Below are 16,941 nucleotides of genomic sequence, written 5' to 3'. Positions count from 1 at the left end.
TTATCATTCTATCTCTTCACATAAAGGAAACCCTAGCAAATCCCCTGAAAGCACATCCAGAAACTCACAGACTAGTCCAGTCTGTCCTGACCCCACTAGCACAATCTAAGTGGTATCCACCACACTAGCTAAGAGTTTCATGCATCTCCCTATAATAAAACCCCAGCTCTCACTACAGATATCATAAGCATACATAACCCGCGCACATTGCCAACTGCCACAAGCCTTCCAACTCTCAAGCCCAAGAGTTGCTATCCTTTCTTTTCCATTTAGCATTGTCTCATAATTGCTTAACCAATCCAAATCCAGGATCATCCTAAAGTCAGACATAACCAACTTCCTCATAATCACTGATGAGTCCTTTTTATCATAATCCAACTCACCTCTTAAATTACCAATACAGTATTACGTTCCCATCACAACATGACTATGTGATATGCATATCATCTTTATGCCCCTCTATATGCAACAAACAAAGGAATAGCATGGCACCAAAACCAGTCAGCATAATACAAAATCAGAACCAGAAAACTGAATTGCCACCCCTGAGGAACTAATCTCAGTCTCAGACTCTGACTTCCTCGGAATAAACACTCGAGCTAGAGTCGAGCTGTCTATCCCCTTTTGCTCATCCTCTCTTAAACTTGGGCAATCCTTCTTGAAATGCCCAACCATGTCACATGTGAAACATGCCTCTGCTCGGCATTCTCCCTGATGATGCTTCTTGCACCGAGTGCAGATTGAATAAATTTTCTTCCAACTTTCATTCTTACTTACCCCAATAAGTGGAGGTACCATTATCCGAGCCCCGTGCTCTTTGGCACTCTTCTTCTCATTTCTTATGCTCTCAACAGCAAGAGCCTACTCTACCACCTGAGCATAGGTAGAGACTGCATGCACTGGGCAACTCTAATGCCTTGAGCTATTCCAAGATTCAATCCTTGAACAAACCTTTCCTTCCGAGCTACATCTATGGGTACCATGTAAAATGAAAGCTTAGCCAACCCATCAAATCTGTTAACATACTCGGTTTCTGTTGCATTTCCCTGAACGAGACTCAGAAACTCATTCATCTTAGCAGTCTTAGCTGCATCACAGTAATACTTCTCATTGAAAATCTGCCTAAACTCTTTCCAGTCCATCACAACTATGTCTCGTGTCTGGGATACTACCTCCCACCATGTCCGGGCATCATCCTACAGTACACATGTAGCACAGATCACCCTATCGTGATCCACCAGCCCCATACTATCAAGAATGGAACTGATCATGCCCATCCATTGCTCAGCTCTAAATGGATCTAGGCCTCCCTCAAAGACTAGAAGGTAGCACTCCTGGAATCTTCCACAGAGAAATTCCCATTTGCTTTTAACCCTAGGTTGAGCCAAAGCTGGTGCCGCTCCTGGCATAACCAAGGAAGAAGTGCTCCCCAACAGATTCTGATGTTGCTTCAGACACCTAATCTCTTCCTCATGCCTCTGCAATCTTAATTGCAAATCTGTGAACATCTGTTGAGAACTCATAGGAGCAGATGAAGAACTAATACCCTGGCTGTAACCCCCAGCCTCTATATAACCACCACCAGGCCTCATTATCTGCCTTGAATATAAAACTGCTGATTGAATCTGTAGTCAATAACTTGACCCATTAATCATGATGAGCATATCAAGAGTTTTCCCCACGGGATCAATCTTACCACACCACAATCTCAAACCACTTGCAGTGCTAAAAACATGCCCACGACATTCATAATCCCTGCTCTTCCAACATTCAAACCATACCTCCAACTCCAGCATGCAAATATCAAAATTGTATAATCATGGAGCAGGTAATCATATCATCACAATCATATATGTATATATACATATTCACGGAGCATATAATCATATAGTCAAGAGCCAGGCTCTATCAGAATCTCATGCTCCCTAATACAATGTGCAGGTAAAGCATTTACATTCTATTTAAGCAGTTAAGCACATAACTACAGAAATAGTTACCATTCCTTGAGTGAAGCTATCTTCAGTGACGAGTGTACAAGCCCAGCTTGTCTTCAGGAACCATAAACCGTGGCTCGCTCTGATACCAAAGTTGTAATGCCCTAAACTCCAGAGACCGTTACGGTGTGCCTTGTAAATAGTACTAAACTCACTAATCGAGTCATTTGGCCAATATCGTGTAACTAAGTATGCTTAGCGGTTTAGGGATTAAAATTTTTGGTTAAGATATAACGTTTCATTAGAACGTTTATTACATACATTGGGATCCCAAAAATATAATTTAAAGGTCTACTACAAGAAAATATTTACAACCAGCCAATCTAAGCGACAAAACAGGGTTTAACCCTAGTTCCTCTTCAAACCTCGGCCATGGTGGTCGAGAAGCTGCATATGTACACATCGTCACCTAAGCTCTTCAACTCAAGGATGGTCCAAGTTTCTTTTGCCTTTACCTACACCACATATCACCCGTGAGCCGAAGCCCCACAAGAAAACTCAATATGCTCATGAACAGTTATAACATGTCATCAAATCCCAAGGCACAAGCCTAGCAGATATAGCCCTCACTACAAGAAAAAATGCTTTTAATAACACCGAAAATGTGTTATCAAAACATACGATAACACTTTCTGATGTGTTAAGACCGACTTTGTTATCGTAGGTCAGGGTACTTTACATAACACTTTATCAGTGTTATACAGATGTGTTATTGTATTGTCAACGATAACACAATTTCTGTGTTATTTTAATATATAGATAAGTGTTGAATTATGTTATTTATAGTCGATTATATAACACTTTTTTTGTGTTATACTTCACGTTAGTACAACACTTTTTTTGTGTTATACTACACTTTAGTATAACACATTTTTTGTGTTATACTATACTTTAGTATAACACATTTTTTGTGTTATACTAAACTTTAGTATAACACATTATTTGTGTTATACTACACTTTAGTATAACACATGTGTTATATTAGCTTAGAGAAACATAATCTTTTTTTACTTACACAAAACTAGGAAAAAAAATATGAAAGTTGAAGCCAAATAAGGTAACATAAATAAATTTTTATTAATTACTCAAATGTAATTACAATATTTAGTCTACTAGTCTAGGCTTAAGAAATCATATTACAACATAATTTATGCCCAATTCAGATTCCTTTATCACTAAATACAAAACAAGAAATGTATACAAAAATTAGTGAAATACATTCTTCCATTCTTTGCATCAATATCTCGATGGCTTTGCATTTTCTTTGAAAGTGTTATGCTTCAAAAACAGGTCAGTAAATGCCACCCTCAAGTTCTTAACCTCTCTATCTAATTCACTTGGTGTCCTTTGCCTGCAAGATCCTAGAAAATGGAGTAGGATCCACCAAAAACTGAGATAAGTCTACAGATCAGTGCTTGAAGTATCATACAAAAATAAAACTGTAAAACCCACATAGCTCTTACCATTTTCTAAAAGTTTTTTCAAGACTACAGTATGTATTCTATCTTTTAGATACCACAAATTGTAAACAGTAGCAACTAAATTACTTGTAACTAAACTATACTAAATTTCTATGACTAGAATGATAGTAAATGTAGAAGCAAATATTACATCCATATATTAATAAAACAGATCTAATGATCCACAGCACAAAAACCAATTGTTATCTTAAAAAATAAAAACCAATTGTTATCCACAACTTAAAATACAACAAAAAAAATTTAGTCTCATAAGAAAATGCATTCACTGCCCAAAATAGAGGCAGAGATTAGCTAACTTGTGTATATTTCAAAGCATCTATTCAAACCAATCACGTCACAAAGCATATGGAATAAACACCACAAGGAAAAACCAGAAAACTAAAAATAACTAGGAAGTAGCCAATATGGAATAAACACCACAAGGCAAAGCTTTACAACCTTAATTAACAATCAGAATACCTTCAAGACAGACTGCTTATTAGCCTTCTGAATGTGAATATTGGCAAGGAGAAGAATTAGATGTTCCCTCTGGTTGGCAACATTGCCTTCCTGGTTAGAAAACACATTATGAATTACCTGTACTATATGCCTTTGAGACAAAGTAAGTATTCCAACCAAGCAATAGTACAGAAACTTGAAAATGAAGCCAATACTTTGGAGCTTGTTTTGGTGATTGTCCCAAGTAAGCTTGTGCATAGAACTTTCTCAAGTTCTTTGTAACATTTTCTAAACTTAAATATTGTGCCTTAATTCTAGTGTTCTTTTGACCTGAGTTAGTAAAAAACGCATCTAACTCGGTGTCAATAACCAAGGTTCACAAGAAACAGAAAATGAGACATGACAAGCAAATTTCTTAAGCTAAAAAGTACAGGGAATCCATGATTTTCTGTTTACATGAAAAAAAAAACACTAAAACATATGTATTTCTACTCCAAACAATATGATCAAATTTTCAACTTCTTGCTACAACTTAGTAACTCTCCATTAAATCTATAATTCCTCTCTTTTTCTCTCTACTTGATCAATAATCATGTTCTTCTTTTACTGAACCTTGGAAGACATTTCTTATGCAGCCTAGGATTTGATTTTGAAACTAAAAGACAAACAATCATTCATTTATAAGCTATTTTGGTTGTACAAATTTTAAATTTAATTTCCCTTAAAACCAAATAGATTATTAGATAGATATGCATGGACTTTGTAGTCTTTTGTTTCATAACTCCTAGACCATTAACAATAACATTTTTTTTTTCACCAACAATTGTTTTCAAGACTTCAAGACCATTAATAAACTAGTCAAAAATCATAAAAAAAAAAGCAAGAACGATAATTAAGTCACTAAATTTGTAACTAAAATCTTACTGAATGCTAATAACAAAATAGTAGCAACATGATACTTTATTGAACGAGAATCATATGGCACAACACAATCAAACAAAATAAAAGAAAATGGAAAGAACATACATATGCTTCAACAGTTATATATATGCATAAGGACCTACTACAAGATAAAAGATAACAAATATTAAATAAAGATTATAATGGAGATAAGACTCCTCAATTAAAGAGAAGGGAGACAAGACTCCTCAAATAAAGATAGGAGACAACACTCCTCAAATAAAGCATGGATGCAATTATTACATAAATTTAAATGTAATTATTTTTCATTCTTTTAGCCTAGGCCATTCATTTTAACATGCAACAATTGAAAGGGAAAAAAAAAGCTATATAAAAGAAATTATTTATAAGTTACAATATCTTGTATGATGCAGGGCAAACCAAAATTTCAAAGAGAAATGGTGGCTTGTAACAAATCAATATTTTTATCCAACAACTTAACAAACTATCATATGTTGAATGCCCTTTATGGAATTGAATTTATTTTCTTGTCAAAGCAAACATGCCTAGCTACCACCTTTATTCTCTTTTTTCTTTTTTCTTTACTTAAACTTTGCCCAACTAACTTGCATGATGAATTTATATAATAATGCACCCTTTTATCTCATTACATAAAAAAGATTTATAACTCTTACACAAGGAGAGACCAAATTAGGAATAAATGCTCCATAATCATAATAAATGCAAGTTGACATGCTACCTTATTTCAGAGGAATTGAAGAAAAAATATGGTCAAGTATACATATATATTAAAAAAATATTACCATGTAATTATGAAATCTAAGCAAGCCTCGAATTTTAAGTGATAATCAATCCATTTTGGAAAAAATTTAAGTGCTCAAGGAATACATTGTTGTAGCTAAACCCTTACTATCAATAATTAGATTCATATAGAGCATTTATGAGTGCGTGAGTCAGACAAAGAAGAAAACAAAAAGATGCAAGCACTTATAAAATTATGAGTCATTTATAGCCAATGATTAAGTCTTGAAAAGGAAATGATCATGAAAGACTACTGTACTAGTAAATCCTTAACAATTCAAACTTAGAATTGTTTAGAAGACCAAGCTTTTCTATTACTTGTAAGTTTACAATAAGGAAATCAAGAGAAAAAATGTATGCGCAGAAATAAATTAAGTAAGAAAATTGGAATGCATCATTGCGGAGTACAAATAATCTGAGAGTAGATTAAAAAGACAAAAAATTGTACCTGTGACAGCATATAGAGCACATAAAAAGCATGGAAATCAAGAGAGCGATCCTGTAAAGAAAGAAAGATAGGATCAGAAAGAGTACACAGTCGTTACTCCTTAGGAACTAGAAAGTTACATCTAACATGTGAGAAATAATCATAGCAAAATTGGAGTGTATAAATATCATATGAATGAAAATACATATAGCTTATTAGCTTTTATGTTTAGACATTTAGTTGACGCACTAGCATGAGAAACTGAGGTTCAATTCAAGAAAAAAACAAAGATGGGGCACAATGATGTGACCTACTCATCAAGATACCACATAGATGGGTCACTGATGTGATCTATACCAAACTTACTTTCTACTGCTTCTACAATTCTTCTCACAAACTCAGAGTTTACAACACTAATGTACGTTTCCTGGCCTAGATACCACAAGTTTAGATTGTCTATTCGAAGGTTCCACATGCCACTATTGTCTAGAGAAATCAAAATTGTTGTTCAAGCTCTGGGAAAGACCTGTAACCAGTTGAAAAATCATTCTGTTAAGAAGACATGATTCACTTCTGACAGAATATGGCTCTTAATTAAGGGAATTCTGGTGCAACAACTCAAGCAAATATGAGCTAAATATTAAGCTAACTAAATGCAATGCTACAGAGCACACACCACCAAAAAAAAATAAAGAAACAAAACAGCAATAGCAAAATCAATCAGCAATAGCAACATCAAATGTCAAAATAAAGTTACATACTGTATTGTACTAAGATAAATACACTTGAATAATAAAAAAATAGAAAAGTATTAAGCATGCTTTGCAGTACTGACAACATAATGCTTTGCTTTTCTAATATGAGTAGTGGCACTTAATTGTTGAGGCTAAACAGTTAATGCCCTCACATTCAGACAAGAAGCTAATGTTACTCATATGCTAAAAATTTTCCTGTTTAAAAAAAGAAAAAAGGAAAAGTTACAATATGATAAGTAATTTTTCACATATAAGCTGAAGGAACCCATTAAAAATGAAAACAGAAAATTGAAAGGGACAAAGAACTAAAAAATTCCATTTGACTGTCAGCGTACCTGTTGGAGTGACCACCTGTTTTTCTGTAAATGGCAGATGTCCCAGACCATGCTCAACGACCTGGTAATAATTTCAAGATCATTACTCATTGACTAATCCCATTCTCAAAATGCAAAACCATAAATAAACCATTCTCAAAATATATGATTCCCTCTATGCACATAACAAGGTTTTGCAATCTATCACATAAATGCAAAATCAAAGCAAGGAACAAAGACAGATATAGAAGTTTGTCATGTATTCTCATTAGTTATACCAATTAAGTAATGAACATCAAAAGCTAAAATGGCTTGCTGTTTGTTAATTTATTCCAACAAAAACTAAGAAATTACCTTATAAATCACTGAGTTTGTGAGCGTTTTTCTTGCTCAAATTTGACTCTTTCTCTCCATTTCCAGGCATAGCTAATTCTTTCGCAAAAATAAGTGCCTAGCAAAGAACCAACATCAAAAACTCCCATGAAAACAAAATAAAGCTGAGAGCACATCAAATTACCCTATACAAGTTATTCATGTTCTATTTTATTTGGAATTCAGCAAAAAGATTTGTAGAACATAATATTGTGTTTTTCAATAGGATTTTGATTTCAGTTTGAACAAAACAAAAGCATGTCACTTGAATCAGCATCCAAAGAAGATCTGAAACTGGTTTTTCAGAATTACAACTAGAGAATGAGATAGCGAAACCATTTTTCAAAATCCCAAAACCTAAATTCTCAATCTAAACAAGTCATAAGAAAACATAAATAGAACCAAGGAAAGCTTAAAAACACCCCTGAATTTTTATCAACAACTCCATTAAACACCTGATTTCCATCCCAATTTTTAAACTTACAAGCATAATAAAAAAAAATACACTCTGAATCTTTAAACAAGAGGGAAAATTTTTAGTTCAACAAGTGTCACATGCAGATGCAATTGTTTTAAAAGTTAAAAAAAGGACCCATGTGTCATAGAAATCACTCAACTGTGATATTGAATCCTTGATTTTTAGCTTGCACATAACAAGGTTTTGCAATTTATCACATAAATGCAAAATCAAAGCAAGGAACAAAGAAAGATATAGAAGTTTGTCACATCTGCAAAATAAACAAAGAAATATTTTATTGTTATTATCTAGCATCACAAATTACTTCAAGAATATTGTTAGAGAATTTTGAAAAAAATTCAAAAAAATTGAGTACTATTAAATGCTAGCTGACTTACCATAGCAACAGCACCAGTAGTGCGGCAAAATCGTCTTAATTCAGATTACTGATGAGAAAAATTAATTTAATAATACAAAGAGTGCAATATTTTATATATAGGTGGCAGATGATGGTTAGTTGAACTCATCATTCAGAAGGGACCAAGTTGTATGAATTAAGTCTAAATGTCAAAATCAGTTGACATACGGATCAAATTCCACCAACCCAAATTTTATAGAAGTAAAATGAGTAAATAAACAAATATAATAAAGATTGTATATTTTGTTAAATCATCAGTTCAGCATGTAAAAGAATTAGGTGCTGCTTGGCTTTGCTGAAATAGGAGAACGAACGGTTGCTTCTAAATTCATCAGAACCAATGCATATAATTTCCTTCTTGTAAGGGTTGCATCTCACAAGGGTTTCTAATTTTCATTTAAAAGTTTAAACTCCAAACTTTTCACATAGCAACAATGCTTAAAGCTAGTGAAAAGATTGCACAAACTGGTTGTGAGGAAAATGCAAGTCTTAAAGATAAAAGAGGAAAAAGAACATGATGTGAATCAGCAATCACAACAAAAATGAATCACAACAGCTATTAATAACATAGGATTGTGACAGAAATGAAAAATAAGCTAAAGTGGAAACATTTTTCTCACCAGAAGATATGCGTATAACAGCTGGACCTAGCTTGTCCTGTGGAACTGGTAATGTATCCTATGTTCACTGATATCTCAACCATAAGAATAGAAGTAAAAATGGAGAAAATGAGAGGTAAAGAAAATCAAAACAATCAACACCAGTTGACTCTTACACAAAATTAAATACTGAATAGATGGTAATGTATATCTGACATTGGAAGGGCATTACATATAAAATTTGAAACAATGCCAACATTCATAATTAAAAACAGGCATGCTATTTGACTTGAAACAAGTATTGCACATATAAAATGCATCAAGTGTGGAAACTGTCGTATATCTAGCATTAATAATTAATCATAGTTTAGATGTAAATATAATATTTGCTGCACCACAAAAAATATCTAGATATTATTCACAAGGAAAACATGCATGGTAGATAAACAGATAATTCAGGAAATTTGAACACACGAAAACCAGTGTCTAGATAAATCAAAATCTGGATCCCTGCTAAAGAAGAGATGGCTAGACTTGTGAAGATGAAAAAAAAAATTGACTTAGAAAAAAAAAGTAGTGAACATAATGATAGTTCCATAACAAAGTATAAGAGGAAACGACCAGAATGGCAACAAGAACCAATAATATCTACTATTCTTGCTTCAGGGAAAGGAAAAAAAAGTCCAACAAAACAATTTAATCCAGGGGATACCTTCATACTTTCAGCAAAGCATCACCTTAGGATGGTGAAGTGTTCTCATCCTTTGCTTCCAATTCATATGCTGAAGTGCTCTCGTCTTTAACTTCCAATTTTTGTGGTGAACTGTTCTCATCCTTTGCTCCCAATTCTTCTTCATCCTCCTTACTATCTAAAATAACAATACCATTTGTGGAACTAGCATACTCTTCAACCACAGCTCCTTGTCCATGATTTTCCTTGTTCCCCAGAGTCTCCTGGAGAGAATAAAATGCAAACAAAACTCTAAAATCTTATTCTGGGAGAGAGATGAGAGAATCTCAATTTTGAATTACAGTGAACAGTTGTAAAGTGACAAATCTGATAATAACACGACATTTTACTTCTTAGGAAGATAACTGATGGGCCAAATTCACACCCAAATTTACATACATAATTTCAGCAGTCTTAAGGCCAGCAAAATGTTTTTGAAAAATCTTCACAAAGTTTAAACCCATGACATCTCCTTAACAGTTCTATGAGAAAGTTTAAGCAGGCAAGTCATATACAGAAGCTTTCAGCTCGCGCAGATTAAAATAAAAAAGGTGATGTTTGTAATGGTCCAATTCTGTAATATCTTTATCATACCTATGGCCTACTTAAAATTAGAAATAAATTTATTACCATAACTATAACCATATGGATATGGGCTAGTAAAATAAAAAAAAAAATTGGTCCTATGGGTTTCTGGAGGATGAAAAGTGATAAAGGTATAACAATATTGTCCTATTGTCGGTTCAAGAATTTTAGCAACACTAGAAAAATCTGTATGAAGTTGGCATTTCGTACCTCATGATCATGCTGTCCATTTTCAGTTGGATCATCGTTTTCATCAATTCGCATGCTCTTAAACTTCTCAAGAAGGTTGGTGGTTGATTTCTTAGCATAGATTGGGTACAGTTTAGCAGGAGGATAATTGCACCTGCAAATTGTATCCATGGCAATCCACTATTACGAGAAAATAAATGAAGAGTAGACAGCATAAATGGTTTATCCAACTATTGCAATAAAACTTTGAACACCTATCATGCACACAATAAAAAATCAAAGGAAAAAAAGAAGTCATGCCTGTTTTTTCCACTTTCTGCTTCAAGGGAAAGAGAAACATCCCAATCGCCAAACAAATTAGGGTATTCGTCTGGATCAGCTAATGACTCAGCAGCTTTCTTACTGACCTGCACTCATTAGCAAGTATACTCAAACACAAATTCCTTGGTTCAATGTGTGGAGCTGAAAAAATGGGACGATCCACCTACGAGCTCTCTGCGAGACCGAGCCCTCTGCAAGACCGAGCCACCTACGACCTCTCTGCAAGACCGAGCCACCCACCCCCTCCGTGAGACCGAGCCACCCACGACCCTGAGCCCGTCGTTTTCACAAGACCCACGAGCCCCTGTCATTTGCGCCGTTTGCCGATGATAGGGAAGGTCGGGCTCCATAAAGATAGGTGAGAGAGAAAGAGGGAAGGAGAGAGGTCTGGTGGGAGAAAGAGATCCGAGAGAGAGGAGATGTGCCTCCTATATCGCCTTCGAATGTGGTGTAGCCCTTCTCAGGATTTTTCTTCCGTGAAGGGGAGTGAGAGACCGAGAGAGATAGGTCTACGGGAAATGGGTCAAAGGGAAATGGGAAATGGGTCAAAGGGAAATGGGTATACCAGGAAAAATGAGACACGGGAGAGAATACCAGGAGGAGAAAGATTGAAGAAAATGAGATTGGAAATGGGTATAGGGGAAATGGGTACAGGAAAGGGGAGTTACAGTACAAGGGAAAATTGGCGCTTTTTTATTTTACTTGCCGCCTGAAACTTTGATAATATACCATAACTCTTTTTAAATAGTATTATAATGATGTGTTATGGTAATGGGTGTTTGGTGTAGTGCCTATTCAAGCAGGCAAATGAGTTCACATACTGTTGAATTTAACAAATCAACCGATGACCATAATAATCATCCAGGGCTTTTAGCCCCAAATAGAAGAGTGACAATTGTACAAGTCACTAAAGTGGGTTCTGTTCCCAATATAAATAAGTGATCCTTTCACTAGCTTAAACAGGATAGGTGCATGATGATTAGTCACCAACATAACCTTCCTCATGACCCTAGAGTCATAACCATGGAACACTACTCCCATGCCATGTGACAAGCAGTCACCTAGGCCTTAGGCCCTGGCTCTGAGTAATTAATCTTAGACTAGACAAGCGCTTATAAGATTTATCGACCTTAGGGTCGGTCCAGCGTTAATGCCTTAGAGTCATTCAACGCTAATATCGATTAGATCTAATCTTCATTTGGCCCCGCGTTCAGGACGCTTATGCCGTTTCTGACTCTTAGATCAGTATCCCTGACTAGTCAGTACCATATACAAGTAAACAATGCCACCAAACATATATCATATGTCAAATATCCGAACACAGGGCACTTAGCATGCTTACTCAATAATTACTAGCACAATTAGGATCATGCATAAACACAGAGGCTCAAGCTTTCAACAATCTCATACTCAATATTCATAGCATGCCCTAACCACATGTTTCTCGTGCATTACATGCATCACATTTAGACATCCAACATGCATCAAGAATAACCATGCATGTAACATATACACAGGGTGCAGTTTTCTTACCTTTGGTCCAAGCACAGGTTACCAATAAACGAGCCACAAGCACGATCCCGATTCCAAGCCTCTAGTGATAACCTAGTCACAACCACAAATGGTGATCCAATGAGTTGAATTTCTAAAACCAATCCCGGAACCAAGACCTAGCCTCCGAGACATCAAACCCCACCAATCCGGGTAGTAGGAATGATCCCGAGACCTAAGGTTTGAGTTCCCATGAATAAAAACCCATTTTGGACACTTTTCCTCTTTTGAGCCGCGGCCCCAACCATTAGAGCTGCAGCCCCACTCAAGTCAGACCCAAAAACTCTTCTTTGACAGCAATTAGAGCCTCAGCTCTACACAATAAAGCCGCAGCTCAAATAGCCCATCAGCCCCAAACCACCAGCATCTTCAAGCTTGAGCCACAGCGCCCAAGAATAGAGCCGCGACTCAACCTCAAACCCAGCCATAAAACCTCCATTTCTTCATTTAAAAACCTTCCATAAACCTACCCAAACATATCCAAATCCTAAAATCAAAGTTCCCAAACATCACCATAATCCAAAACCAACAAAACCCAAGCCTCAATCAAATCAAAAACTCATCAAAACACAAAATCCAATTCAAGCTCAAAAACTTTGAAAACTTAAAACTTAAAACTTGAATTACTTCCGATTGAGTTGTTTCCAACTAAATACTCTGCCTAATAAGCTTCTAATCTTCCCTAGGATCACTACGCTTGAATCCGAGTCCTAGAACTCAAGTTACCTTCGAAAATGCAATCGGGGAACAAAAATGGAACTTTTATGGAGAGAGAACGTACATAATGTTCTTTTTATTTCTTTAAAAGGTTACCTCAAGCTTAAGTAGCATCAAACAAATCCTAACGCTCGGGGTCCCGAAAACACTCCCGGGGTGAAAATAGTCAAAACCTCCAGAATTTCTCCCTGATCTTACTAACTTCCAATTTATCACCAAATATTTATTCCCATTACCCAATAACCCGTTAATCCTCTAAATACCCCTTGACTCACTCCGAGTCAAGAATAAATCCTGTTGTGACTTTCCCACTAGCTTACCTCCTATGATCGTCTTGTGCTGGGTAACCCTGGCATAACCAAATAATAATAAAGCACCACACACACATCACATATATGCCAAATATGTCTGAAATGGCCAAAATATGAAAATCACCCAATTACTCAGAAATTGGTTCACATGCATATTTAATACACCTAAAGATGCATATTATCATTTAATAACATAATAAATCAATTATGACCCTCCCGACCTCCTAATCAAGGTCCTAAACCTTATTAGGAAATTTGAGGCATTATAATCATTTCTGCAATATCATCAACTTCGTAATCCACATCAAAATAATTACTATTCTTAGATGGTCCCTCATCCGTAACTTTCATTCTTTCTCCACGCAAAAACCATACTTTTTAACTTTGGTCAATTCCATTCCTAAATAAGTGATCTTTTATTTTAAAAATTGGCATTCTCACAACGTTACCACACTTAACACATGGATAGGGAATACTATTAGGAGATTGAGTATTTCTTGCACAAAATTCGAAGAAAAACTCAACTCCATTCCTATATTTCACGGATAACCTATCCGTTGACATCCAATCTCTATCTGTGGATGCCAAAAATCCACCAAGTAAGAAAAACAAAAGAAGTTTCTAGTCCCTTAAAGAAGTAAAAAGCTAAGGGGCACCAAAGGCGCCAAGTACGCGATGAAGGCAGAAGGTTATTATAGGCCATCAAAGTGTTAAACACTCGCAGGGCTCTAGGCCTCACGAGGTCATTCCAGGCCCCTAAGCCGCATCACCTTGTTAGACGCCTTTGTCATGCACACATGGCCCTTATCCATGCCCCTCGAAGTTAAGGCCCCAGCCTCGCGAACACTACTCTAGCAGCACCCCGTTGCACCCCGCGCATGCCAACACCTCATGCGCCTAGCCTTGCCCCGAGGTGTCTCACACCAAGGACCTCACGCCAGGAAGACATTTCGCACCTAGGATGTATCCCATGTCTCACCAAGGCATGCGCCTCGCGCCCCGCGTGCACCAGGGGCCTCGCGCCCGCGCGCACATGCGCCTCGCGCGCAACAGGGGCCTCGCGCCCGCGCGCACCAGGGGCCTCGCGCCCGCGCGCACATGCGCCTCGCGCGCACATGGGCCTCGCGCCCCGCGCGCACATGCGCCTCGCGCCCCGTGCGCACCAGGGGCCTCGCGCCCCGCGCGCACCAGAGGCCTCGCGCCCCGCGCGCACCATGGGCCTCGCGCCTGCGCGCATCATGGGCCTCACGCCCCGCGCGCACCAGGGGCCTCGCGCCCCGCGCGCACCAGGGGCCTCGCGCCCGCGCGCACCAAGGGCTCGCAGTGAGGTCACCTCACCTCGCCCCCAAAGGCTTCGCCCAAGGGTCGCGCATGCCTAGCGGCCCACGCCCTCAAGGGTCTCGCCCAAGAATCACGCGTGTATATAGCGGCCTCGTCCCCAAAGGCCTCGCCCAAGGGCCACGTGTGCCTCGCCTCACTCACCGGCCACGTCGAAGGTCTCAAGAGACATAGCCTCCACTAAACACCCTTCGGCCATATATCAGGAGCCTCGTAGTATGGGGGATGCAAAGTGATGGTTTCACAAGATAAGCCCCTCATCTCATTTGTAGGCATGATGCCTCATCACACACGCAGCAGGCCCCGTTGAAGAAGCCTTATCTCTCTTCCTGAGCTTCCCTACACTTAGTAGGACGTGGAATAACCATTGGGTACATAGTACCCGTACGTGTACGGGTGCATGACGTACAACCATGGGGAGGACAGAAGCATGACCTGACACCTGTACCACACAGGTAGTGGAGGTACGGATCAGTCCAGAGAGTGGAGGCACTATATGCACGCCTCTGACTATGTACCAGGCTGACACTATGATCCTCTGCTCCACCACTCTTCCCACACCACTGCCACCTATGCTATTACCCTGACAGTGTACTTTTGTACTATTTTGTCTCACGGGACCACCATGTATAAGGGGCCATTAGAGCCCAGCTATAAAAGGGGCTTGACCCCTCAGAATGAGGGGTTGGAAAATCCATTGTAAGGAGAGGCTATTGAGAAATATACCAGGACTTGCTCCATCATTTATCTGTGTTTACTTTTCCTTAAAGTTTATTATTGGTTCTTATATAAACATCACCTGACTTACCTTTGAGTTTTCCGATCTAATTTCGTTGACGAGATTTCACCGTCAACACTATCCATTGTCAAACTTCACAAAAAAAAAAAAAAAAAACAAACAAAGCAACAAAGCATCAAACATTAACAATTAAGTTTGTGGATTACTTAATTGAAAAGTAAATGAAGGAAACAATATGTCCAAAAGAAATTGGGTAGCATTTCCCCTATTTCTATCACATTTCCCAAATTTAAAATGTGCATTTACACAACACATGGTATACACAAAAATATCCAAAAAATCAATCAAACATGCATAATTCTCAAATTACTATATCTTAAAATAAATTAGGCAACATTTCCCCTATTTCTATCGTATTTTCCAAATTTTAAATAAACTTATATTCATCACATAAACACAACAAACAAATTAATCAATCAACCATGCATAATTACATCCTTATATCACCGCAACACACAGTCCCATAACATATCTCCACTATTTTATAATTCGTACATTCCATTAAGTTCAATATCTTAGTTATACATTAAGGTTTAATATATTACCTCTAATATAAAATCCTCCAAAGCTTGATCTCACCAACAAAGTTGTCAGCAAAATACCTACTCAAATATAACAATAAACAAAAAAATAACAAAAAAGTTGACAAAATATAAAGAAAAATATATTAAAGCTATATTGTAACTAAATAAACAATAAAGTGCTTAAAGAAAACAAATAATTTGTTATATGTACTCATTTATATACTTAAACCCGAAATAAAATATTTTTCTAAAAAAAAGTTAACAAATCACATAAAGAAAAATTGACTATAAATATCCTAACTAAATCAATAATAAATATAACTTAAAAAAACAAACAATTTTAATATATACATATTTGGGTGCACTCTTAATGGTTACTACCTATGGATGGTTACATTAATATTAATCATTAGATTAAGATCAATAGTTCATATTTATAGTTGTTAATTAATATTTCTAAAAATAAATTTTGATTTTTTCAAATTTTTGGAAGGATTACCTGATGAAAAACGTATATTTATTATGAAAATATAATATTATAAATTTTTCATTTTTCAAATATATGTCAATTTCTAAATATAATTATTATCTCTCATTAGTTGGAAACAACATTAATTATGGCAAAAAAATAACTAAATTCAAAATTAATGTAGAAAAAAAAATATTTACCTACTGGTGATTTGTTATACCAAGTCACTATGTTGCCACATCATCATAATTGTTAGTACCCATCTATGGGTAGTAACCATTGAGAAGTCTTCCATACATATTTAACCAATTGAATACAAAATTTAAAAAGTTAACAAAATATTAACAAAAATTTACTAATAATAATCAAACTAAACAATTAATAAAATGAAACTTTTACAAAATATATACATTAATATATATATGGAAGA

General features: G+C 36.6%; 1 protein-coding gene and 1 long non-coding RNA gene across 2 annotated transcripts; both read right to left on the bottom strand.

Annotated features, from left to right (window-relative positions):
* Positions 1 to 3,047: 3,047 nt before the first annotated feature.
* On the bottom strand, positions 3,048 to 4,017 carry LOC133829410 (uncharacterized). Its single transcript, XR_009891753.1, has 2 exons — positions 3,935 to 4,017; positions 3,048 to 3,355 (listed from the first exon to the last, which is right to left on the bottom strand). It is a non-coding gene; the product is annotated as an uncharacterized LOC133829410 (long non-coding RNA).
* Positions 4,018 to 8,997: 4,980 nt separating this feature from the next.
* Positions 8,998 to 11,113, bottom strand: LOC133832902 (coatomer subunit beta'-2-like). Its single transcript, XM_062263178.1, has 5 exons — positions 10,970 to 11,113; positions 10,782 to 10,888; positions 10,503 to 10,635; positions 9,690 to 9,931; positions 8,998 to 9,065 (listed from the first exon to the last, which is right to left on the bottom strand). The coding sequence occupies exons 1-4, from the start codon at positions 11,111 to 11,113 to the stop codon at positions 9,716 to 9,718; spliced, it is 600 nt and encodes a 199-aa protein (XP_062119162.1). The 3' UTR covers positions 8,998 to 9,065; positions 9,690 to 9,715.
* Between the last annotated feature and the right edge of the window lie 5,828 nt (positions 11,114 to 16,941).

This window comes from Humulus lupulus, chromosome 4 (assembly GCF_963169125.1).
Source record: "Humulus lupulus chromosome 4, drHumLupu1.1, whole genome shotgun sequence".
NCBI classification, from domain to species: Eukaryota; Viridiplantae; Streptophyta; class Magnoliopsida; order Rosales; family Cannabaceae; genus Humulus; species Humulus lupulus.
Note: the sequence above shows the minus strand (reverse complement) of the source record. Positions and strands in the feature narration are given on the sequence as shown.